A 22,449-nucleotide genomic window follows, 5' to 3' on the forward strand; every position below is an offset into this window, starting at 1 on the left:
TTAGTATTTTGCTTTCAAAATCTCTTCCAAAAAAGCCAACAGGAGAAATATTATTGATCTTGAAAGGGAAATATTTGGCTATATTTGGCAGCGGCATCAGTGTTTTTCTTTGAAATTTATTGCAAACTGTTAATAGAAGAAAATAGTATTTATAGGAAGAAATGTCTGTTATTTCTGATTTTTTTTTCTAAATTTTTTTGTTTTCATATTTGAATTACAATTGTTGCTCATTGGACCTTTTGGGGCAACCAGTGTCACTGTATATTTATTCAGGGTGCCTGTCTGTGATTTGTACATGCTGTGGGAGCTGATGCTAGAAAATTATTTGGTTTTGTTTTAAACAAGAGTGACACAGGAGCTCTATAGGCAGGGGGAAATGTATATTTTTTAAATACTTTAATCAGGAAAAGCCTCTCTGCACACAAACATACTGGTTAATGTCATTTAGTCGTAGGGCTCATTCTGCCTGAGAAGTGCCATTGCAGTCAAAATTAGCAAAAAAAAAAGGGTACTGAGGAAATAATTTATTTGAACATACTGGTGATCAGAGCTGTTTCACTGAACTGGGTGCTCTGGGAATGTGAATATTCCAGTATTCATCTCATGGGGCACTGGAAGAAATAAGGAAATTGTGCTGTAGAAACTGATCCTTAACTGGTTTATTCCCAAAGAACAAGGGCACATCCCAGCCTCATAGAAGCTTTTATAGATAAAGGTGGAAGAAAAACTACTGGAAGATAAACATTATTATTGTGGAAAGAAAGAACAAAGGCATCTGGGGAAGAGCTGGGTAATTCTAGATCTTTCTGTAATGTCACTGAGCTTTGTAAAGCAAAGTGTCAATTACAGCTTTTATTGACTGAGCTTCAAGCCACTTGTTTGTACCTCTCTGCCCTTTGTCTACATTTCAAAATACTGAATTTTACATTAATGGTTCATTGTTGCAGCATCACTGAGCTCTGGTAAATAAGAAAGGCAAGCTAAGGCACAGAGGGCTGTTAAAGCTGTGTGAGGATTTGGACAGCTTTGAGTCATACCTGACTCTCTGTAATCAGTAATATCTCTCCCCTTCCTTTGGGGTTAAGTGCATTAAAGTAAAAAATCAAACAATTTATTCTAGACCCAGTGGAGGTAGAGAGTAAGATGATTTCTCCCTCGGGCTGAATGTTTTCCTGGGTTCTACAGGAACAGAGTAAAAATTAATTCATGGAGCATCTCCTAACTCCGACCCTAATTAAGTTTTCCATTCAAGCTCTTCAGAAGTGATCTGTCTGCATGCTCAACACCACTGTTCTGTTTCTTTGTAATACCATTTGCCTCTTGAAAAGAAATTTCCTTTAAAAAGTAAATGCATAGTGAAAATAATTCCAACAGAGGAATGTATATTTTTTAAAATAAGGAAAAGTGTTTGTACTTTCAAGGTAGAAAAGATCTCTGTATGTTCCTGTACTAAAGCATTTCTTTGATTTCAATTAATCTTCAAAAATAATGAACATAGTTGACTTCACTATAGAAGCTGCTGAACAGATGTAATACATGTCAGGGTGCAAGTTTTCCATGATTTCTAAAGTGAATATGCACACAGAGTTTATATGCAGAGATGCTAGCTGTATTTATAGCTTGAAAAGTTCCTACTAGAAGTAACTTATCTGAAAAGTCAGATAACCGAGAGCAAACACATGCAAATCATGTCCTTTTAAATGCTATGTGAAATAATGCATATGCTGCCTAATTTGGTTCTGATACTTGATGATTTCCAAGATAAACAGAATACTTACAGTAGGGGTCATGGTAGTATAGAGAAATGGCTGAATCATATTGAATTGTTTATTACTGACTATGTTAAACTGACTTCAGGTTGACAGAGTTAGAGATACAAATATGGTGGAGGATAATGCCTACTGGAAGCTCAGAGTCCCTCTAAGGAATGGAGAACATGATGCAAAAATGATTGTGTTAATAAAAAAGCAATATATTTGCTTTCCACGTAATAGTCACCAGCCTTCCTGATGAATATCCTTATTGGGAAAAAAAATATTAACCAACCAGTGCTCTTGAATATGTGCACAGGTAGCAAGGCTTTGCATCCCAGTGTTATGAAAAATGTATATGTTCCAAACCCACCCTTGTGGCACCATCGGCTTCCCTATTAAACAAGCAATTGCTTCATCCTCTCAAGTCTATTAATTTTCTGTTACCTTGCCACCAAAATATTGATTTCTCCCCTCATCCCCAATCACATCCAACTCTCCTTCTGCTCTACAAGGGCCTGTAATTGCACCGTGTCTTTCCCATCATCTCTTGCCACCACACTGCCCGAGGCGCTCGTTATTATCAGCTGAAAACTGCTGTAAGTCAGGTGTTGCTCTAATGATCACAGCATAAAGACAGAAGTTCTCCCTCTGTCTGCCTATCAAAAGCTATTACTCCACATAAATGTACAAAGACAGGTTATTACTTCTGCTACTGTTGTTTCTTCAGGTGAGAGTTACCATTTCCTTGCTGTTGCTCTGTTCAATATTCCAAGTATGGAAGCTGGCTTTGCAGTTTTACAGTGAGGGGAGGGAAACTGCCACAACACCTCCACACTTGTGTGCCGTGGTGCTAAGTTGTTGAGTTTAGCATGAAATCTAGCATAAGAGAAAAGTTTAGCATAAGGGATAAGTTTAGCATAAGAGAAAATCACTTTAAGAACAAACCCCCCCCCCAAGCCTGTGTTTTGTAGTAATTTCATTGTTTATGGACTGCCAAATTAATAGAAAGGAGTCTGTGAATAGAAAGATAGGAAAAAAATACAAAATTAGTGGCTTTGAATAGCACCTGTTTTGAGTACATGAGTTTGGGATACAGAAAAGGTACCAGCACTTGCTGCAGAACTGTCACCTCCACTCAGGGCTGGGGAGCATTTACCCTCATGCTTGTTTACAAGTAGCGCTGACAGCAGTAGATCCTTGAGAAACTAATGATACACATATGAGGACTCTGCAATTATTTATGAATCCTCTTTGGAACTCCTGGGGTAAAAAAAAAAAAAAAAAAGGGTGCTAAGAGGCTTATTTCAGATAACCCAGAGTATTTCTTAGGATTGTAATAATGGTGTTAATATCTCCAGTTCAGTTTTGTTCTAAATTTCTCTCTGATACCAATTTGTGACCTCTACTAATTACATAATATTTAAAAAAATAATTGGTGAGCTCTAGTGTAATTTCAGTTATAGGGTTTTTTTTTTTTGTATGTAGTAAAATATACTATAAAAATTAATCTGAAATTTTGGAGTATTTTATGGAAAATAATGAAACTATTAGAGATAAAGGATGGATTAGAGAGAAATATCTCTCCCCTATGTCCTCATCCCACCATTTTGTGGTGTTTTGAAAGCTTTTTGTTTTGTTTAGGTGGATCACTAAAATTACTTTATAATAGTATTATATTATAGTATTTATTATATAGTACATTATAATATACTATTTATAGTATTACAATAGTTCCCTGAACTCCCAGTCTGCACATTCCAGCTTCATTTCAGTGCCTCTGCTTATTGGTTTTCCTATACAAGTCTTCAACTAATTTTTCTCACCTCCACATCCCAATGGTTATTATACTACCTTATATATTTTTCCTCACATATTTCTTTGCAGTTTTCCCATGTTGCTGGTGTTTTTCTTTTGATTTTTCCACTCTCTCTAGAAGTAACTGCACAAGTCAATTGTAATTATTAAGAGAAGCAAACTAGGGATGGAACAATAATGAAGGGATTTCTGTGTGGGTGTCCAAAAATGGTAAAGTAGCACCCATCCCTCAGCAGTGTGTCTCACTTCACCTTTTAGTATTACCAAGGGTAAAATAGAACCAGTTCTTACTTGTTTTCAATCCTTCAGGAGCGAATCCCTGCCCAAATCAGGATGAATAATAATCGTGTGTTCTTGTCACATTTGTAGCTGCTGAAAATCATTGTAACTTGCTCAATCTTATGACTCTCCTTACTTTACTAGGGTTGTCAACTTTTCAACCAAAAATAACAACACTTAAGGGACATTGGTGCAATCTGGCTTCTACACAACACACCTCTTAAAAGCGTGGGAAACAATGGTACAAGAAGCCATGTTCTCTTTTCTGTGGATAAACCTTTTTTTTTTTATTTAAGAAGAAATTGTTCCTCACTGCAGGTGATAATATATGGATAATTTTTCCACTTCCTAAACAACAATTGTGTTTCACTTCCATGGATCTGGTCAATGGATTATGAAGCCCAAATTGACAGCTCTGGCTACGGAGAACAATACTGCAGACTTCCCTGAATTAGATCGTAGTTTAGTTTTATTAATCTTTTCCTTTTTAGGAATAATCTAGAATTTTCAAATAATGGGGAATCCATTGCAAATGGATAAATTAAGCAGTAAAGACAGTGATGACAGAATAAATTTTGCAGTTTGCTTCCATTCTGAATTTGTCTCACATGCTCTTCATTCTTGCATCTTACAATTTTGTCTTCTGGATATAAAAACTTCTAAAATTTTTCTTTCCCATGGAAAAGTAGAGGAAAAAGGTCATTGTTATAGCCTGTCTGAAGCCCTTCCAGTTTATCAGCTGTGGATACTGGCACTGCATTGAGCATCCAGGAGCTTTCACCCCTGTGCCAAACACCACAATGTTATGTTATGCTTAATTTGGACATGGCTTATTTTCTTTTCATTGACATCTGTCCTGTCCTAAAATAGAGGAAATTTTCATCTACTGTTGTAGATGTTATTTAACTACAAGTTTGCTTGTGGTTTTTTCATGCTTTCTCCAATACTAACTTTATTTCAAGCTGCACAAACAAGAATTTCCTGCAAGTCTGCTGCAATCAAATTGCTTACTAGCTTTCCTGTACTCCAGTTTGAAAGGCTAGTGGCATCTTCCCCTGTTCTAGAAATGTTTTAGATAAACTACCTGCAAAAACCAGCAGTTTCATTGGAGGTGAAGCAGCCCCAAAGGGGCAGTGCCAGGCTGAATGACACCCTCACCCAAAATTCTAGTTAACTGCAGCTTCCTTGATGTTTGTCCCCTGACAGCTCTGAGGAAAAAATTCTGAACTTTTTTCTTCAACTCAATGCATGGTATTACCAAACCTCCATTTATCATCAGGGGCCAGTGAGATATGCAATTTTTAGTAACTCAGACAATTTTTCTGTGGCACTCCTTCTGTTGGCTGGGGTTTGTTGGGTGCTTATTTAATAATAATTTTCTCTTTGCCAGCAACAACAACCACCTGCATTTCCTAAGGCGATTATTTGCAATACAGAAGATCTAGAAAATATTTTTGATCATATTTATATAACACCATGCCAGTGACAGGCTCTGCAATTCAACAATGCTCATGTGAAAATGAGATAAATTTTCCAGATTATTCATCATTAAGCCAGTCATTGTATATTTAAAAAAATAAAACCAAGTACAACCCTCCAATACACTTTAGAAAGGTTTGTGAAACCTTTCAGAGATTTAGATTGTTTCGTTGGGGCAGGAAAAGATTAGGGAGGACCTCAGTGGACAAGAGCATCCCACTTCTTTAGGGAAACCAGAGACAGCATAGAACAAGAACACCATTAGTGCCTCATGGAGGAACACGCCATAAAGTAAGATCAGACCTCAAACCCCTTTGGCCACACAGGGAAGAAACACTTTGCTTCTTCATGCATCACTGGTAAAGAGTATAACAATGCAGAAAACATTACAGTTAATGTTTAATAAAGTTACACTTCCATAAAACATAAGCCTTGACTACAATTAAACTGAGACATCCCTTAAGATAACCCTAGATGACTTAGTTGCAAAGAGCTATGTATTGAAGCAAGTAGGGATTTGTTTTCAGTAAGGAAAGCAATCTATGTATTTAGACAGGTTCTGCTAAAAATACAAGTTTTACTGCTGTTTGTTCTGTGTGACAAGGGTTGTTTGAGTACTATTTATCTTTTATTCAAGCCTCGACTAATTACCAAAGGATTTAATTTTAAAATATTTAGCATTTCAGTGAAGTACAGAACCCACAAGTTTACTTAGTTTCTTTCAAAAATAATTTTGCCATGGAAGCTACCTTGCCTTCCTGTGGCTCAGAGTATTACAATTCTCATTTTGTGAGGGGAATACTGAATCTATGTGCAAGCCTCAAATAATTGGTTTTCTTAGGGTGACAATATAAGCTTTCATTACAAAGCCCAGAATTTTCAGAATGCTGAAGCACAGCTGGTGTTCTTTGAATAGGAAACTTGGTGTTTCAAATTCTTGGAACCTTTAGAACATTTCAAGATTGATCATGTGTTTTTTCGTGGTGAACTGGATTATTCAGAGGGATGCTATTAATGAGAAAGCAAGTCTGTCGTCTCTTCAAGTGTGGTGTGACCTACACAATAATCAGACACCACCCAATTACAATTTACTGGGTTTTATGCATACACATACCCACAAAGATGATATATGTCTTCCCTAGCACATGTTAGGAGCACTCTTTTCCTATCAACAAGGACATTCCAAAGCTGCTCCTTGTGTATTGATAATAAATTGCCCAAAAGTTTTATTTTATTAACAGCTGTTATTTAAACAGCTTTATTTAAAACCTATTCTTCCACAAACCTTGGTTTTGACACAAGTTAAAGTGTAATCCTTCTAATAGGTAAACACAAACAAATTTCTGCTTTAGATTTTTTTAAAATGCTTTGAGTTATGGCAAACACTAAATGGCAGAAGAATTTCTCAAGATTGGATAAATGTCTGCCCAGACAGATGGTGAATGCTGCAGGATGAACTTCTGAGTGGTCTTCAGGTCAGAATCTCAAACTCCATTTCTAGAACCAGTCAGAAAACTCCATATATTGATATTTATAGTAGGCTTATCTATCTGAATAAGTGATGATCTAAATAAATAAAAATTGATAAATACAATAAGGAAAATTACAAACCCGCTGTCAAGCATGTCACTGTAACAGAGCTTCCCCCCTGCCACAGTCACCTGGCCATAAAAAGAAACCTGTCAGACAGAGCCTAGAAAAAACTTTACAAAATTAAAGTCAAAATTTAAATGATTCATACCTAAAGCAATGGACTGCACACATTAAAATAGAAAGGTTCCTATCAGGAAGGCTTGGGGTGAGAAGTCACAGTACATGTTGATGTTCAGCCAAGTAGTAAGCAGTGCCTGATTGCCAACTTTTTTTCTTTTTTTCAGTTTGATGCAGACAGAGATGAAGAAGAGGTGTTCTCTGACATAAGTTCAGCAGTTGACAATAAACTATTTGCAAACAAAGAGACTGCAGAAGGTGAGTTAAAGTAAGATTTAAAGAACCACATTTATTGTACTGCATTTGACATTGGGATGCCTCTTTCACATTCTTCAAGTTTGGATGTAGAAACTTTAGCAGTCTCGACCAACCTCAAACATTTGCACAACTGGGGACAAAAAAATCTCTTTATATTTGGAAACTTCATATAGCTTATCCAACAACTCGTTTATCTACAAGTTAACCTTGAAATACTGTGGCAAGTCCACCAAGCTATACTATTAATAGAAAAATCATATCAGTTTTCAATTTCGGTTGTCAGCTTTTTCAGTTCCAGTGATACCTTGGTGTTCACCAGAAAATCAGTCCTGTGAGATTAATGATCGTACTTCCTCCCTAATAATTGGCGTGTGAATATAAGTCAAGTGTTTGGGGATTTTATTTATTTGTTTATTTATTATTTATGCTTACTGAGGCTTGAATATCTTCAAACTAAAGCCTTTGAGATACAAAGGACTGCAAAAGAATTGAAGCTAAAAATCAAAGCACGGAAAATCCGTAACATCTGTCAGAAATGTTTTGCTTGAGGGCAGCAGAGGAGTGTTCCTTGGTAACTTCACAACTTCTTCCTTCTACAATGGCATCCCTGGCTGTTTTTCTAATCAGCTACTAGGGTCACATATGTAGATGATGTCATAAATGTCTTCTGAACCAGCATACAAAAAAGACATTTTGGATAATGTTCTAAATGAGATAAAGATGAAGTACCAAGGTGGGGAGGGCGAGGGCAACGAATGCAAGAGGAGCTGGGATTGGGGAGGATGATAAGAATTATAGGAAGTGCATCAGCTAAAAAGCCCATGGGATTCTAGCGGTCACCCTTGAGATAAGAGGCACAAGAATAAAGATGACTTTCTTTCTCTGTTAGGTAGGACACTTATTTCTTCTGTGCTTAGCCTTATTCATAGAGGCAAGAGGTTGATCCCAAACCTAAAATGGCATTCCCACTGTACAACACTGTGTTGATAACTGCCTCTGGATTCCCTAACTGATTTAAATTCTGGACAGGAGGAAGAGAAGTGTCATAAAGGTGCAAGCTCTGACAAACAGCTTGACAAGAGCTAAGCAATTTGCACAAGCTGTTTGTGATTCTGGATGAGTTCCTTTCAGTTCCTCGGAAGTCTGATCTATTTAATCCCTCACCAAAATAATTGGAGAGCCATGAGCAGATGCCATGCCAGAATCACCTAATTAGTGCCTACTTTGAGCACTGATAATAATAAGGAGATTTGAGGGTTCTATGAGGGTTTCTATGAGATCAGGTGTTTAATTTCTAGAGGTTGCAATTCCAGAATGTCTTGACCTCACTTCTTGTCTTCTAATCTTATTAGTTATATTGCAATATACTGTAGTTGCTTGTAGGAAACATAAACATAGTATTTCTAATATTTTCATGCCTCCACATCAATCTAATTCATGCTATACCTGTAAAATCCAGTTGTAATCAACTTTGTAACAATATGTACCAAAAGAAAACAATTAAAATGCTTATAGATGAAAATACAATTTTCTCATTGTTGCCTTCTACAACATATTAAGACCGTTGCCAAGAGCAACAACCTGTCATGAAACTCAACAGCGTAAGGTTGCAATAAAATTTGTATTAGAAGCATCTTATTGAGAGGAAAATTAAAATGTAATCATTCTAATGCTAATCAGCGCTTCAACAAATTATTTCTATAATATTGCACTTGAAATTTATCTTCTAAGCATTTGTCTTGCCCAAATGCTTATATGCAACATGTATTAATTGAGTTATTAGATGGTGCTTCAGAGCATGTTCCATAACATAAAAAGACATTTTTATTTTCTTGAGTTTAAACATGTTATTAAGAGAAGCAGTATGTTTCACAGGATAGGCTTAGATTGCTTTTATGACAGTCAGTGCTGAACTGTGTGAATACTATCATTGTTAAAATATGAGTATGGGCATATTTGAGCCAATGAACCATATTGAATAGAATTGCTAGCAGGATTCAAAATAAGTAATGTATTTAAGCAAAGATTGGAAATTTATTAGCTGATTTGGTAAACACAAATGGTCCAAGGAGCAGACTTAATTAATTTGCATGATGGGTCATAGCTACCTTGTGATGGGAAGTGAAGTCAACTGCAGATAAATTTAGACAGATCAGTACAGTCTATTTTCATTGTATAAATGAATTTAGTGAACTATGAAAAAGCAATGCTTGACATTTGCATTCGTGACAACTTAAGGATGAACACATTTTCAGAGAAAGTGCCATGAACCCAGGCTTAAAACACTGAAATGTTTTATAGGACCAGAGACTTTACAGCCATGATCCCCTGGGCTTTGGGGCATATCTCTGTGGTAGGAATTACACACCAGCCTGTAACAGCCACACTCTCTCAGCTTTCCATGATCAATATTGTGGAATTCAGCTTAGTAGCAACAAACATTATGTAAAATACAGCATAAAACATAAAATACAGCCTCATGGTGAAGGAAGTGACTGAGCACAGCCATGCGCCACTTTGATGAAGGAGTGTCACTGTCCCTGACTGTCAGACTTGGCAGGGGTAGCACCTGTCAGCACATCCTCGCACAACTGCAGCCACCTTTAATTAACCTTGTCCCTCTGTGCTGTGTCACTGGATCCTCTTGGATTCCTCACAAGACAAGTTTTTATGAAAGATGCCTTCAGTGTCAAGACACAAAACATGGCAAAAAAAGGGGATTGCATTCTAGCTCTCTGCTTTTTTGTATTTCAGCCTGTTTCTCCCCAGAGACCTGATGATTCAGTTAATGGGGATTTAATAAAAACTTTCAACTGCTTCATTTTTTAATTGTGCAGTACTGCACTTAATAAAATCCTTTCTTTTTTTCCTCTAAGGAAAACACAGGCCACATGAAAGTGACCAGGTGTCTCTTGCCTTAGCTTTATTCATGCAATCAAGGAAACATATTTTAAGCCCTAAGGGTACCTTTTCACATCACGTGCTGGCAAGTTATTTCTCCATGCCAGTCGAACTTTCATGGGCTTTCTTAAATTTTTAACTTGAGTTTCCCCTTTTGCAATTGATAAAGTTACTTAAATTGCTTCCTAAAAGTTCATATAAGCACAGGAAGGCTCCAAGGTAACCAACAGCTTATTTAAACCAAGAGATTATTTTGTGGAATGGGACACCCTTTTGAAGGAATTAAGACAAATCAGACTGTAAGCCTTTCCTCCTAATGGACAAGTATGAATTGTTTTTATAGCCTAGTTCTCATGGTACCAACTTAGCAAAAGAAAAACAATGCAACTTGCTCAGAAAAGGCAATAAAACTTATTTATGATCAACTGTTTTGTTGTCTGTCATGAGATGTGCAGCCTGCAATCTCATTGAAAGTAGCAGGGCATGTTTGCTTCCAAACACTTTAACCAGTCCTCCTCTTTTCCTTAAGACAACATTGTGCATGTCACCTGTGATAGATAAACATTGCCACAGGTTTTACATAGAATGTTCCCAATTTAAACTCGCATTTAGAAAACCTGAGCCGAGTTTTGAATTATGCATTTTCCAAGGCTCTCCTTTTGGCTTTAGCCTTGTTTAGACATCTGCCTAGAGCAGGATTCCCGACTGCCAGTACCTTGCCAAGGGGCTCCCTGGTGTGCCTCTGCTGCCTGCCTACAAGCCATAGTTAATGAGCTCATTGTTCTCCCCTGCAAGACCTGTTTTTGGAAGATATAGTCCAACCTTAGCAAAATATGCTCCCTCCAACAACAAACTGAGCTGGAGCATAGCAAACTACTCGTGCTGCACCAGGGATATCGCAAGAACTCTGATATGTCCCTTAATTACTTTATCTTGTCTTGGGAGTAGCCATTTGCTTCAATTCATTTCTCATGGGTTTGTCTTTAGGCAATTTGAGAAGGGTAAAGAAGTCTGAGCATTGTTCAGTGATAGATGGTTATGTTTTTTGTTAGTTTTCATTAAACCATGAAAGAAAAGACTGATTTTCAATTTTTCTTGAATATACCCTAGGTAGGAGCGATGCTTTTCCAAGGACACCAGTATTCTAGTTAAAAGAAAAAAGGCTTTAAGATGCTTGACCATATTAAAATTGTATAACCATTATGGCTTTTATCACTTAAGATACATTATGCATGAGTATTCATTTTCAGCCTGACCTTTACATTTAAGTTTGCAGCACCATATTTCATACTAATGTTTCTAGCTAAGAATATGTACTGCTCTTGGTACTTAAGTGACAGTTAATCAAGTGCCTTTAATAAAGTGCCAACAAGTGCCTTTAGAAGTGATTGATGTGTCAGAGTAGGCCAGTGCCAGTGACAACTGAGACTTAGTTAAATTATATTATCAACAATGACATGGTGTTAAAAGTGAGATGTCAGCTGTATAAGATAAATCAAAAAATTAAGATTCTTTCAGAAGCTGGAATCTATTTCCTTGCATATATCTTTTAGAGAAAGGTATTTTCAAAAGACCATGAAGTGAACATGCCACAGAACATGCTGAGTGTGCACATGTGACACTGCCACACCAGGAGTATAATTCTTTTGTGTAATTTCTCTGTAGCAATCTGAAAAACTATACATGAGCATTGGGGATGGGGGCAGAGGAGTGAGGAACCTAAACAAAAGCACCATCAGATGGTAGATGCAGGTCATTCCCTGGTATCTCTTATGTAGTCCAGAAGGTTAAATTGAAGATTGATTTGGCAGTTATTGTGATAAGGATTGCAGACTGAGACACCCTGGAATCATCATTTGTACCATGCAGTTACAGTTTTTTGGTCATCATGACATCCAGCTCCTCTCCTCTATTCTCTCTGTCAGGGATATTTACTTCACCACCCACATAGATCATTACTATGTAAACTTCAAAAGCAAACAAACCCAGATCATATATAAATGCATCTGGCACAAATTGAACTGCAAAATCTGTTATTGATAGTGCTTGTTACAGCAAGCCACCCATACAAACAAGTCTAATGGTGAGAAAACAACTCCAGGTCAGAAATAGGCTTAAAACTATGTACCCTCAGTGCCAGTGCTTGCAGGAACATCATACCAGGCAGAGACACCTGTAACCCAGGAAGGAGAGGTTTTTTTTCTTCACTGGTGATCTTGTTTCACTGAGGACATGAGAAGACAAAACAAAACACAGCTTACACTTCCCCTGGTGTTACCTGTTGCTCCCCACATGAAGTTAATGGTTGGACTCATCTGCGGCCAGCTGGTTAGTATTTTTAGGTTTCTGTGTATCATTACAATATTTTTGTTATTCTCATTTTACTAATGCTGTGAAAGCGACTTCTACAGTCTCATGCCTATTGACATTTTAATGTGTTCAGAATATGTGCAGTATTTGGTTTAGAGCTGCACCATCTGGAGGACTCAGGAGACCATTTCCTTCTTTATTGCCCAGGACTGAGATAATCTGAATGGGGTGACAGTGCCAGAATATGATGACCATGTTACAGCCTTCCTATGTTTATATAGAAACATTATTGGTGGTTTATCCTCCCACTGTGGTTTAGCAATGACTCCTCCCCTACATGACTTCTTGTAATATCAAGCTTAGTTTCTGTTGTCCTGCACCTTCAGCAGTTCAGCTGAAGCTAAACTATAAAGCTCAGTCAGGTTAAGGCTTCTCAGCAATTGGATTTTGTCATCCCAAGTGCAAGAGACTGCATTCTTCCTGGTCCTGCCACAGGAAGATGACAAGGAGAAGGGGCAGAGCCTCACAGTCTCCTTGGGAAAAGGTAGAACATGATGGAAATGGAGACAGTTGCTGCTGGAAGCGTGCTGCTTAGGTCCCCTACCAACACCACTCAAGGACCCTTATCTGCTAATCAGAGATTAGTATTTCCTTTCTCTTTCTTAAACTGGTTTGTATTCTCACTTGAGTGTGGAAATTTAAAATTGCAAGTCATGGCATGCAGAACACCCTGCCCAATAAATACGCAATCAAGCTAAAACAATTCACCATTTAGCACAGCCCTTCCTTATTAAGAACTGCAGTAGCTTTTATGGATGTTTTGAAGGCTTTGCTAATGAAATACCATTCACCTGGGCACTCCAGCAAACCTGAATGGTTGGTTCCTTGGATCACAGTTTTTGTACAGATACAAACAAATATAGTGTTCCACTACATAAAGTGAAAGTTTTCTATCCATTTCTGAATTCTAATTTTCTTTCCTATTTTAGGGTCAAATGAACTTGATGGCAGTCTGATTATGGATTCTGGAGATGCTGTTTATACAGATTTTGACTTTGAAGACCAGGTAATTTTTTGTATATATGGCTTCTCTTTAGACAGTTTTCTAGTTTATGTATATATTGTGCTATAAAATTTGTCTAAACAAGGTGATGGCACTTTAGGGATAGGGCAAATGGATTATTAAGTGAAACATAAGTAAATTCATGATACACAGATGTTGCTTTCTGGTTAGGAAAAAAGAATTAATATTATTGTAGTATTAAGAGCCTGTATCTTCCATTACTGTGCATTGCTGAGTTTCCTCCATAAACTGAAAAACGCTGGTAAATGTGACAAATAGAATTGCTAAAATGCACTGTAAATCTCCTATATATTTAAGAAGAAGTAAAACTTTTCAAAAGAGCAGTATGAAATTATAAGTGTGAAATACAACTACAGCCAAATCAAACATTCTCCCTATGAAGAAATTTTTTTAAGAATTAAAAACAACAAAGCCTTACAGTATGTTGAAATCAGCCTTTCTACTGATCCTGTCTAATCCACATCTGAAAACTAAATTTTGATAAGAGTTTTCTGTGTATATAGGAAGAATGCTGGGGGGAAAGTTATGTATATCTTTCCCCTATAATTTTCACATCCACACTGGTAAGATCACATCTGGAATACTGTTCAGTTCTGGATTTAATAATACATCATATGGAGATACTTTAAAAAAAAAAGGAAAGGACCACTAAGATAATTAAGGGACTGGGCCATCTCTCTTACAAGGAAAGGCTGAGAGACCCGAGTGTTCTGTAAAAGAGAAGGCTCAGGGGTGCCTCATCAAAGTGTACAGAAGTCTATAGGGAGGATGCAGAGAAAATGGTCCCAGGCATTTTCTGGTGCCGAGTGCCTGGACAGGAGGCAATGGGCACAAACTGAAGCATGGGAGGTTCCTGAGGCTTGGATGCTGTACTAAGGATAAGGGTTGTGTGCTTGTTACTGTGCTGTGGATAAACATAAAAAGAATGACTTAGAATTAAAAAAAAAAAAAATTAAAGCCATCCGTCTGTCACACCACCATACTTAAGGGTGGTGGTTTTGTATGTTTTGCTTCCTGTCTTCCACTTTTGCATGACTCTGCTTGTATTTTCTTCATGAATACCACAAACATCTCTCTAGATTTGTAAGCAGCTTGGCACAGAATGCTAATTTGTGTTTCTGTTGTCATTCAACAAAATGCAGTTGCAAATGTTCTCACCTCTTTTCTCATTACTTGCCGAAGATATCTTTTCTTGTGACATTTCAAAGCTGGTGACAAAATGAGGGCCAACAAAACTGAATTTTCATTTTGACTGAATCATTCATTGGTTTTCTTTGACAGTATTCAATGCAACACTTTACCCTCACCTGCAAAATGTTATATGTTCTAGCTCCATTCATTTATTTTAATTTTTAGATCCCTTTACTGTTCTTATTGGCTCAGTTACTTCAGCTTGGCTGTTTTTCAAGGAGGCAGCTTGCCTCTGTCCCCACATCCCCTTTTAAATCCCATTCTTTCATAAACCCTTCTTAAAACATTCTCTGCCCAGGAAACTTCTAAATTTCCTGTTATCTTTGTCTGTACTGTACTTTATTATTTAGGGGTTTAGGCCTATAAAGCAGAATCTATATTTATATTATGTTTGGCTATTTTGATGTTAAATTTTGCATTTTAATCACATTTAAAATAAGTTCTTTTGGAAGAGTACATACACTTAAATTATACTCTTGGTTCATAATGTTTATGTAATAACCACAAGTTTTATAGTTACAAAATAAAATGAACAGAAACATTAAAATTATACTGATATTGTTCTATATAGTTCACTGATGATACATACACCATCCATAAAAGCACCGCAGCTTTGGATGCATGTGGTTCTCACATGAGATTGAACAAGACTATGATGGGACTGTATTATTTTTGTCAATGGCAAATATTCCTTCTGCCAGGTGTGGAAGTTAGCTTTTCTCATTATTTTGCTAACACATCTCCATTCTGGCAAGAGTGCAGTACCGTTAACAAAGAAGGAGAAATGAAGCTAAAACAGTGCTAAAAGCCCATCAGTCAGGGACAGCTATATAAATATGAAGTGGCTGACACCAGCTGACTTTAACTGCAAGTCGGTATCTTGATACTTTTTGGCAACATTTAAAAAGATAAATATTTCTATTACTAATAAATAAATGTACAAACAGTTTATATGAAATACCTTGTAAAATATAAAGAAAATATAAAGGAGAAAGCAATTGCGACCAATTTGAAATTATGGAAGCAAGTATTATATACAGAAGCAAAAAAGGGAGTGGAGATTACCATGAAGTCATAATACCACCTAGCTGCCTGGTCTGAAAAACAAAATGAGAAATTACTCTCAGGATGGAAAGATCAATAACTAAATTCAGGAGTGAGGAACTGCTCACATTCAAAACTTGAGCTCATTTTGGCTGTGGCAGTGATTTAATACCCCAGTGATTTACCACATGCTGTTTACGAATTGTGTGAAGCATCAACAACCTTTACTCAGAGAATCTCAAGTGGAAAAAGAATGTGTGTCTGGATACAAATGTGTCATGCAGTGATGTTATTGCATAGGAAATCTGTCATGAGAATGTGGGGGATAAGAAGGCTGGTTTCCAAGCAACCTTACACAGCTGAGCTGCTAAAAATGGCTGAATTTTAGGGGAACATCTTGGTAGGCACTGAACAAGAGGAGTTGGGGGTCACACAGAACAAAGCCACAGCTGGCAATGGGTGTCTTGGTGCAGCTGAAGTGGACTTAACACAGATACTTTTGCATTTTCTCATTCTTGGAATGAGCCAGGAAAATCTCCAGTGTAAACTAAACCAAAGAAAGCATCTGAGTTGTTCAGATGTACATTAGTTCTTCCAGAATAATGTCTCCTACTGGTAGGCAGAAGCAAGGAGATTGAGTGGTGTGGTTCCAGGCACTGATGGAGTCCTTGGCTCATGTAGGAGGGCCAAGTGCTCCCAGAAACATCTGATACCTCTCCTTGAAACGGTGCAAAGCAGCACTAGTCCAAATTAAGATCTGGCTTTTCTGGAAGAGTATGCAGGGGAAATTGAATTAAAAACAACTCAGAGAAAGCTTGAGGTTTGAATAGTACATTTCATAAATGATGGTTCAATTAAATTTATGTAGCTAAATTAAAAGTAAGCTGATTGTTTTCTACTGTCTATGCATGAAGACTTCAAGAACTAGAACATTGTAATCACTAAGTCCCTACAGCACTGGAAAGCAGGAGGGAAATACCCTTTAAAAAAATTAGATCCCAGTCTTTTCTCCATATCATTAATACCTATTTTCCTGGTTTTGTTTCATATTTGTGAGATCCTGTATTATAAAAGGAATAATATAATTTTTTAGAATTACTTAGAAATACATTTTTCTGAAAGATAGAAATAAATAAATAAATGAAGCAGATAGTACCTCTCATTGAGAATGACTTATGGAAGAACCAGTCAAGGTTTCGTGTCTTAGCAATCTCTACAGCCTTTTCTGGAATAATGATAACACTACTCATGACTTGATTGGATAACATAAAAGCAAAGTAACGTGGTTAGTTTCGGATATTGTAACCCATATTAAGACTTCAGGAATATATTTTGGGCCAGGCACTTTTGAGTGCTGCAACTCTAAAGAGTATTCTCAATTTGCAGAACTTGCTGTCATGACTAGTGTCTGGTTTAATAAGGATTGTTCTTTGCTTCTGGAATGCTCTCAAGTGATAAAGGTTTTTAATGCTCACTGTTTTCATTTGTACCTGCCATTCAATTTCTCAACTTTGCCAGAGAGGCTATCAATATAATGCCCACTTGCTTCTAGAGATTAGAAAGTTTTTATTTCTAACAATTGGATTTTTAATTAGAAACCTACCATTTGGCTTATTTCAAGTGCATTCAGGCCAAAAGGGAGTACTGAACAATTAGTTCAGTGAATCAGTGAATCCTATCAAACAGTTCCAGAAGAAAAGAGCAGCCTCTTATTTTCTCGTGAAAAGAGCCTTTCAGGAGAACCTTAACTGGCCTGAGGAATATTTAGAGTAATTAAAGAAAAAGTTAAAACACACTGTCAGGCAACTGGAGAATGCACTCATGTGCAAGTGCTTACAGAACTTCAGAATTGGGGAAATGTGAACATCAGGTCAACTTCAAGTAAAATCCTCAAAAATATATTTAGCCTCTAGTAATATTTGGAACAGGAGGTCACAAATTTCATAGAATGGTTTGGGTTGGAGGGGATGTTAAAGATCATTTAGTTCCAGCTACCCTGCCACGGGCAGGAGCACTTTCCACTAGGCCAGGTTGCTCAGAGACTGACTCAACCTGGTCTTGAATGCTTCCAGAGATGAGACATCCACAGTTTCTGTGGACAACCTGTTCCAGTGCCTCACCACCCTCGCATCTACAAAACATGGAAATACATTTTTGTGCCTTTCAGGAAGTTACCAGTTCATAACGGAGAGATTTCCATGTCCTTGCAGTGTCATACTGCATTTACTGATGCAATTAGATAAATGCAATTAGATAAATGCAATTAGATAAATGCAATCGTATGTGCAAAGAAGAGATGGCCTTCCCCCCCCCCCCCCCCCCAAAGTATCAAAGACCTAGGAAAGGTAGATGTAAAAAAAAGGGGAAAAAAAAGATAGATGTAAAAAAAAAAAGAAAAAAAAGGTTTTCTGTTCAGTAATGAAATAAACTGAGTTTTAACCCAATATTTAATAACCCAATCTTTGCTGCAAGTTCAGAATGTTTTATAATTAGAAATGTGATAGCTCACTTGAAAAATTCACAAGCAAAACCAAAATCAAGTGGAGGAAAAAAGCGCTGAAAGACACTTACTCATCCTAACAAGAGGAAACAGGCTCTCGATTAGAAGTTTTTGCCATGCAGTTACAATTCATTTTACAGCTCGGTGTAGCTTCCTGTCCAAAGCACTGAGGAATCCAGGCTTTAGGAGAACAGGAGGAAAGCTTTTAGTGAACTGATGCAAAACAGACTCCACTGCTACCAAGACTATAATAATATTTCCAGCCTGACTGATTAGCATAGCTTGAAACTTAAATATTCGAAAGACATAATGAAAAGTTCCTGAGAGTCTTTTCAATGCAGAGGCAGAACACAAATATTAATAAAACTGATGGGCAAGAGCAAAGTGAAAGCCTCATTTAACTAAAGCTCTGTGGATTAAACCAAAGACCATTTTCCTCCATTTACTACGTTTCCTATCAGTTGCCATTTCATTTTGACTCCCTTTTCCCTACTCTGAAGATTCAGTCCAAGTAATTTGTTTAACCCTTCGGACACAACACTTTGGGGTTAGCATTGCAATACTATGGAGAGCAAACTGCACACCTTCATTAGCAGGAGAAATTTTCATTCAGACTTCTAAAGGTACCTTTCAAAATCAGATAAACATTAATTAAATTCTTAAAGGAGTCAGATTAGAATGTCATATATTAATCATGTGCTTTCTTTTTACTTGACAACATAAGGAACTTGTAGTGTAACAGCAGTTTTATTCATCTATGCTGTGCAGCATTAAACATTACAGGTCTTAGTAAAATGACCAAGAGTAACCAGAAGCCATTTGGGCTTTTAATGCTGAACATTTCTGCAGTGTCCATTTCTCTTTTGCTTATAGAAAGTGGTATCAATTTGAATTACAGATTATGGTTATACAGGGAAACTGATTAAAACAGGAATATGAGAGAGAAAAGAAAAAGAGAGGATACTCAGAGAATGGTTGTAAAACTCTGTTCTCCCAACACTTGTGTTTGGTAAAGGTGGAGTCCAATCTAGTTTAAGGATATCTGCAAAAAGGCAAAATGAATAAGCATCCAAAGACATGAAAGAGCTAGAAAGACAGGCCTAACTACAGAGAAAAGATGTTTAATAGAAATGTACTGAAGTCAGTGAACAATCTGTTCAGTTCACGTTGCCATGGAAACTATCCTATTAAATGCTTAAAAAAAAAACAGTTCTAGAAACAAAGTACTACAGTTTGCCTTACAAAATGTTTCCTGAATAAGCTCAAACCATGTGTATTTTGGTGCTTTGAAATAATTTTGTAAACACAAAGAATTTTTTTCGCTTTCAAAATCACCATTGTACACTGTAATAAGGGCACATGTTGGAAAGTCTCCTGCTTTATTTCCCCCCATGCAAACCATGGCAAAATGGGCAAAAAATAACCAAAGAGTCAACCTGAACTTTCTTCTGTGAAATGCCAGAAGCAGTTGTTTGCTTCTTCTTTCACAGATGTTATTTGAACTTACTTTCTGGTGATACTTATATTAGGGGAGGCTAAATTGCCAAGGTTAGTTGAAGTCTTTGCATTCCAATTCTTTCCTAATTTTGAACCCACAGTTGCTGCCTGCAGCTCTGGTGGGCAGTACTGGGCATAAGGATATAGTTAAAATGATGGTGAGCTCAAGTGAGTTACTGGAGATTTAAACAGCAGTGACAACACTATTCTTCAAGAGGTGCTGCATTTATGCCTCACTGAATAATTCTGCAGTAAATTATGAAGTCCTTCTTGTGGCTCGTGGAAGTGTCTGTAGTAAAAGCATTACAATTTACAGTATCTCACCATCATTGCTGTAGGCAGTAGCAGTAGGATACTGCACCTTCTTTCCTCACACCAGCTTACCCTTTCCCTGGCAAAGTGAGGCTTTATGCCTTCATGAACAAAATCTAACTTCACAGCTAAATTTATGAGTTCTACCTTTACAGTCCAGAGAGCTTGCATAATTCTTGGGTAATATCAGGTATCCCACACAGTTGATGCAAATAGGATCCACAGCAGAACTTTTCCTCTTCCACCAAAAGTTGATAAAGAAATGTAAAGGTGTATTTTAAACCCACTCTGCCTCCTAGATTTAGAGGCCTTCCTCAGGGCTGTGGGCTCTGTTCACGTAGCCCAGCATCCCTAAAGACAGCTACCAAAATCCTTTCTTGAAAATGTTTGTGGTAATAATTCCTATATTTTAAAATACTGCACAAGGAAGTACCTTTTTATTTTTTTTTATATTTCTTAATCCCTGCCAATGTACATCCTATATATTTTTGCATACACATATAAAACTGCAGTGTGCAGTGATTGCAAAGATGCTGTTTTACTCTATGGGATACAAAACTGCTCTTAAAATCACTTATTTGTATTGTATCAAAGCAGAAAAGTGGCTTCTCTGGGTACACTGGAAAATAAAAAAAAAAAATCCCCTATGTATTTTCAGAAAGCCATATGTTTCCTATTTGGTTTTTTACTCCTTATGTATCCCAGGATTGTGCAGTCAATGTTAGTCATTTTGGGCTTAAATACCAGTCATAAAGAGTGAAAAGTGGCCTAGTTTTAGAACTCCTTCACAGCAGTGCATCTCAAATCAGTGGACTGTTTCTTCAGATAGTTCAATTCCTTCCTAACACAGAAGTCCTTTAGAAATACTGCAGAAGTTGAAAGTTACAGAACTGCCTAATAATAGATAAATAGATGCCATAGTAAACCTTGAATATGCTTGTGAAATGTTAAGTAGAGAAGGCCTTTGAGAGGCAAAATTTGAGCACAACTGTCAATTTTTATCTGAATAGCAGCAAATCATAGGATCTGAGGTCACACACTGAGTTTCGGGATTTATTTGCAACACTCCATTCTTGTCCTTCTCCATGCCAAGGTCTTTTTCTTTTTCTTTTTGAAAACTAAGTTGAGACAGGCCTGCAGAAAAGCCTTTCTCATCTTAAGTTTAAAAAACCCCAAAAAACCACAAAATGCACATACATTAAAAAAAACCCAAACCAAACCAAACCATTAACAACAAAAAGCCCAATGACTGGATTTCACCTCTCAGAAGACAGGTCTCAGGGCAGAGAGGTTCTACATTTAGTGCTGAGATGTCTGATGTGAGGGACCCATTTGGTAGGACTGTTGTCAGCTGTCTAAAATAGGAGTTGAGCAGCACCAAGTTTGTGGTTCAAGTACACAAGGAGGCCTCCTGCTTCACTTCTCTGCTGCAGTGGCTTGATGTAAAAAAACCAAAAAATTGTCCCTGGGAGAATTTGTACCAAACAGCATAAATGCTCCACATAGAGAAGAATAATTTAAGGAGTGATAGTGATTTACAGAAAACAAGAATACCAAAGGAGAAATAGTGATAACTTCCAGAAAGAATTTTGTAGGCACTGGGAGCTTTCTATAAATACAGACCTAACTGAAAACTAACTGAATATTATATGTCATAGAACTATTTTAAAGTCAGTGATAGATAGAAACTATGTATAGATAATATAGTATCTGAATGTCTCTAATGTCTTTAAAACACAAATATATTTAAAAATCAAGCTCCAGTTCTTCTTCAAGTTACATGTAATGCTGACCCCTCTAGTTCAGCCTTTTAAATCAAATTAGTATTAAAATTGCAAATGAGGTGTTTGGTTTACCAGAACACCAGAACACTCTTACAGTGCTGTGATGATGCAAACTGCTGCTACCCTCCTGGGAGGAGTGTTCTGGTTGCCCACCTTGTTGCTCTTAAGAGGTAATTTCTTTGAAATTTTTTCCAGTGTCTGGAAATCAATATGAAGTAAATAGATTTTCCTTTCACTTTCATGATTAGTAATCATATGCATTTTTGTCATTATAAATATGTGCAGAAGCTAACAACAACCAACACCCCCCAAAAAACTATAGCACACAGATTGTGGCTTTTTCCTCTCTAAAGTACCTGCAGATATTCTTCTTGATGTTCTTGAAGAACATGAATGCAAAATCTGAAAAAAACACAACCAAATTTAAAAGCTAGATAATTTGATCTGTGACTGTTAAAAATGGGTTAATCTCTAACTAATAAGTATCATTTATTATTATTATTATTTTTGGAACTGATAATAAGTTTTGTT

General features: G+C 37.0%; 1 protein-coding gene across 1 annotated transcript in view; it reads left to right on the forward strand.

Annotated features, from left to right (window-relative positions):
* Positions 1 to 22,449, forward strand: part of AK5 (adenylate kinase 5) — an 82,507-nt gene that overhangs the window by 32,488 nt on the left and 27,570 nt on the right. The window contains exons 7-8 of the mRNA XM_038145047.1: positions 7,205 to 7,295; positions 13,496 to 13,572. Coding sequence (XP_038000975.1) covers positions 7,205 to 7,295; positions 13,496 to 13,572 — 168 coding nt within the window. The remainder of the gene's footprint in view (positions 1 to 7,204; positions 7,296 to 13,495; positions 13,573 to 22,449) is intronic.

The sequence above is a fragment of the Motacilla alba genome, chromosome 8 (assembly GCF_015832195.1).
Source record: "Motacilla alba alba isolate MOTALB_02 chromosome 8, Motacilla_alba_V1.0_pri, whole genome shotgun sequence".
Lineage (NCBI taxonomy): Eukaryota > Metazoa > Chordata > Aves > Passeriformes > Motacillidae > Motacilla > Motacilla alba.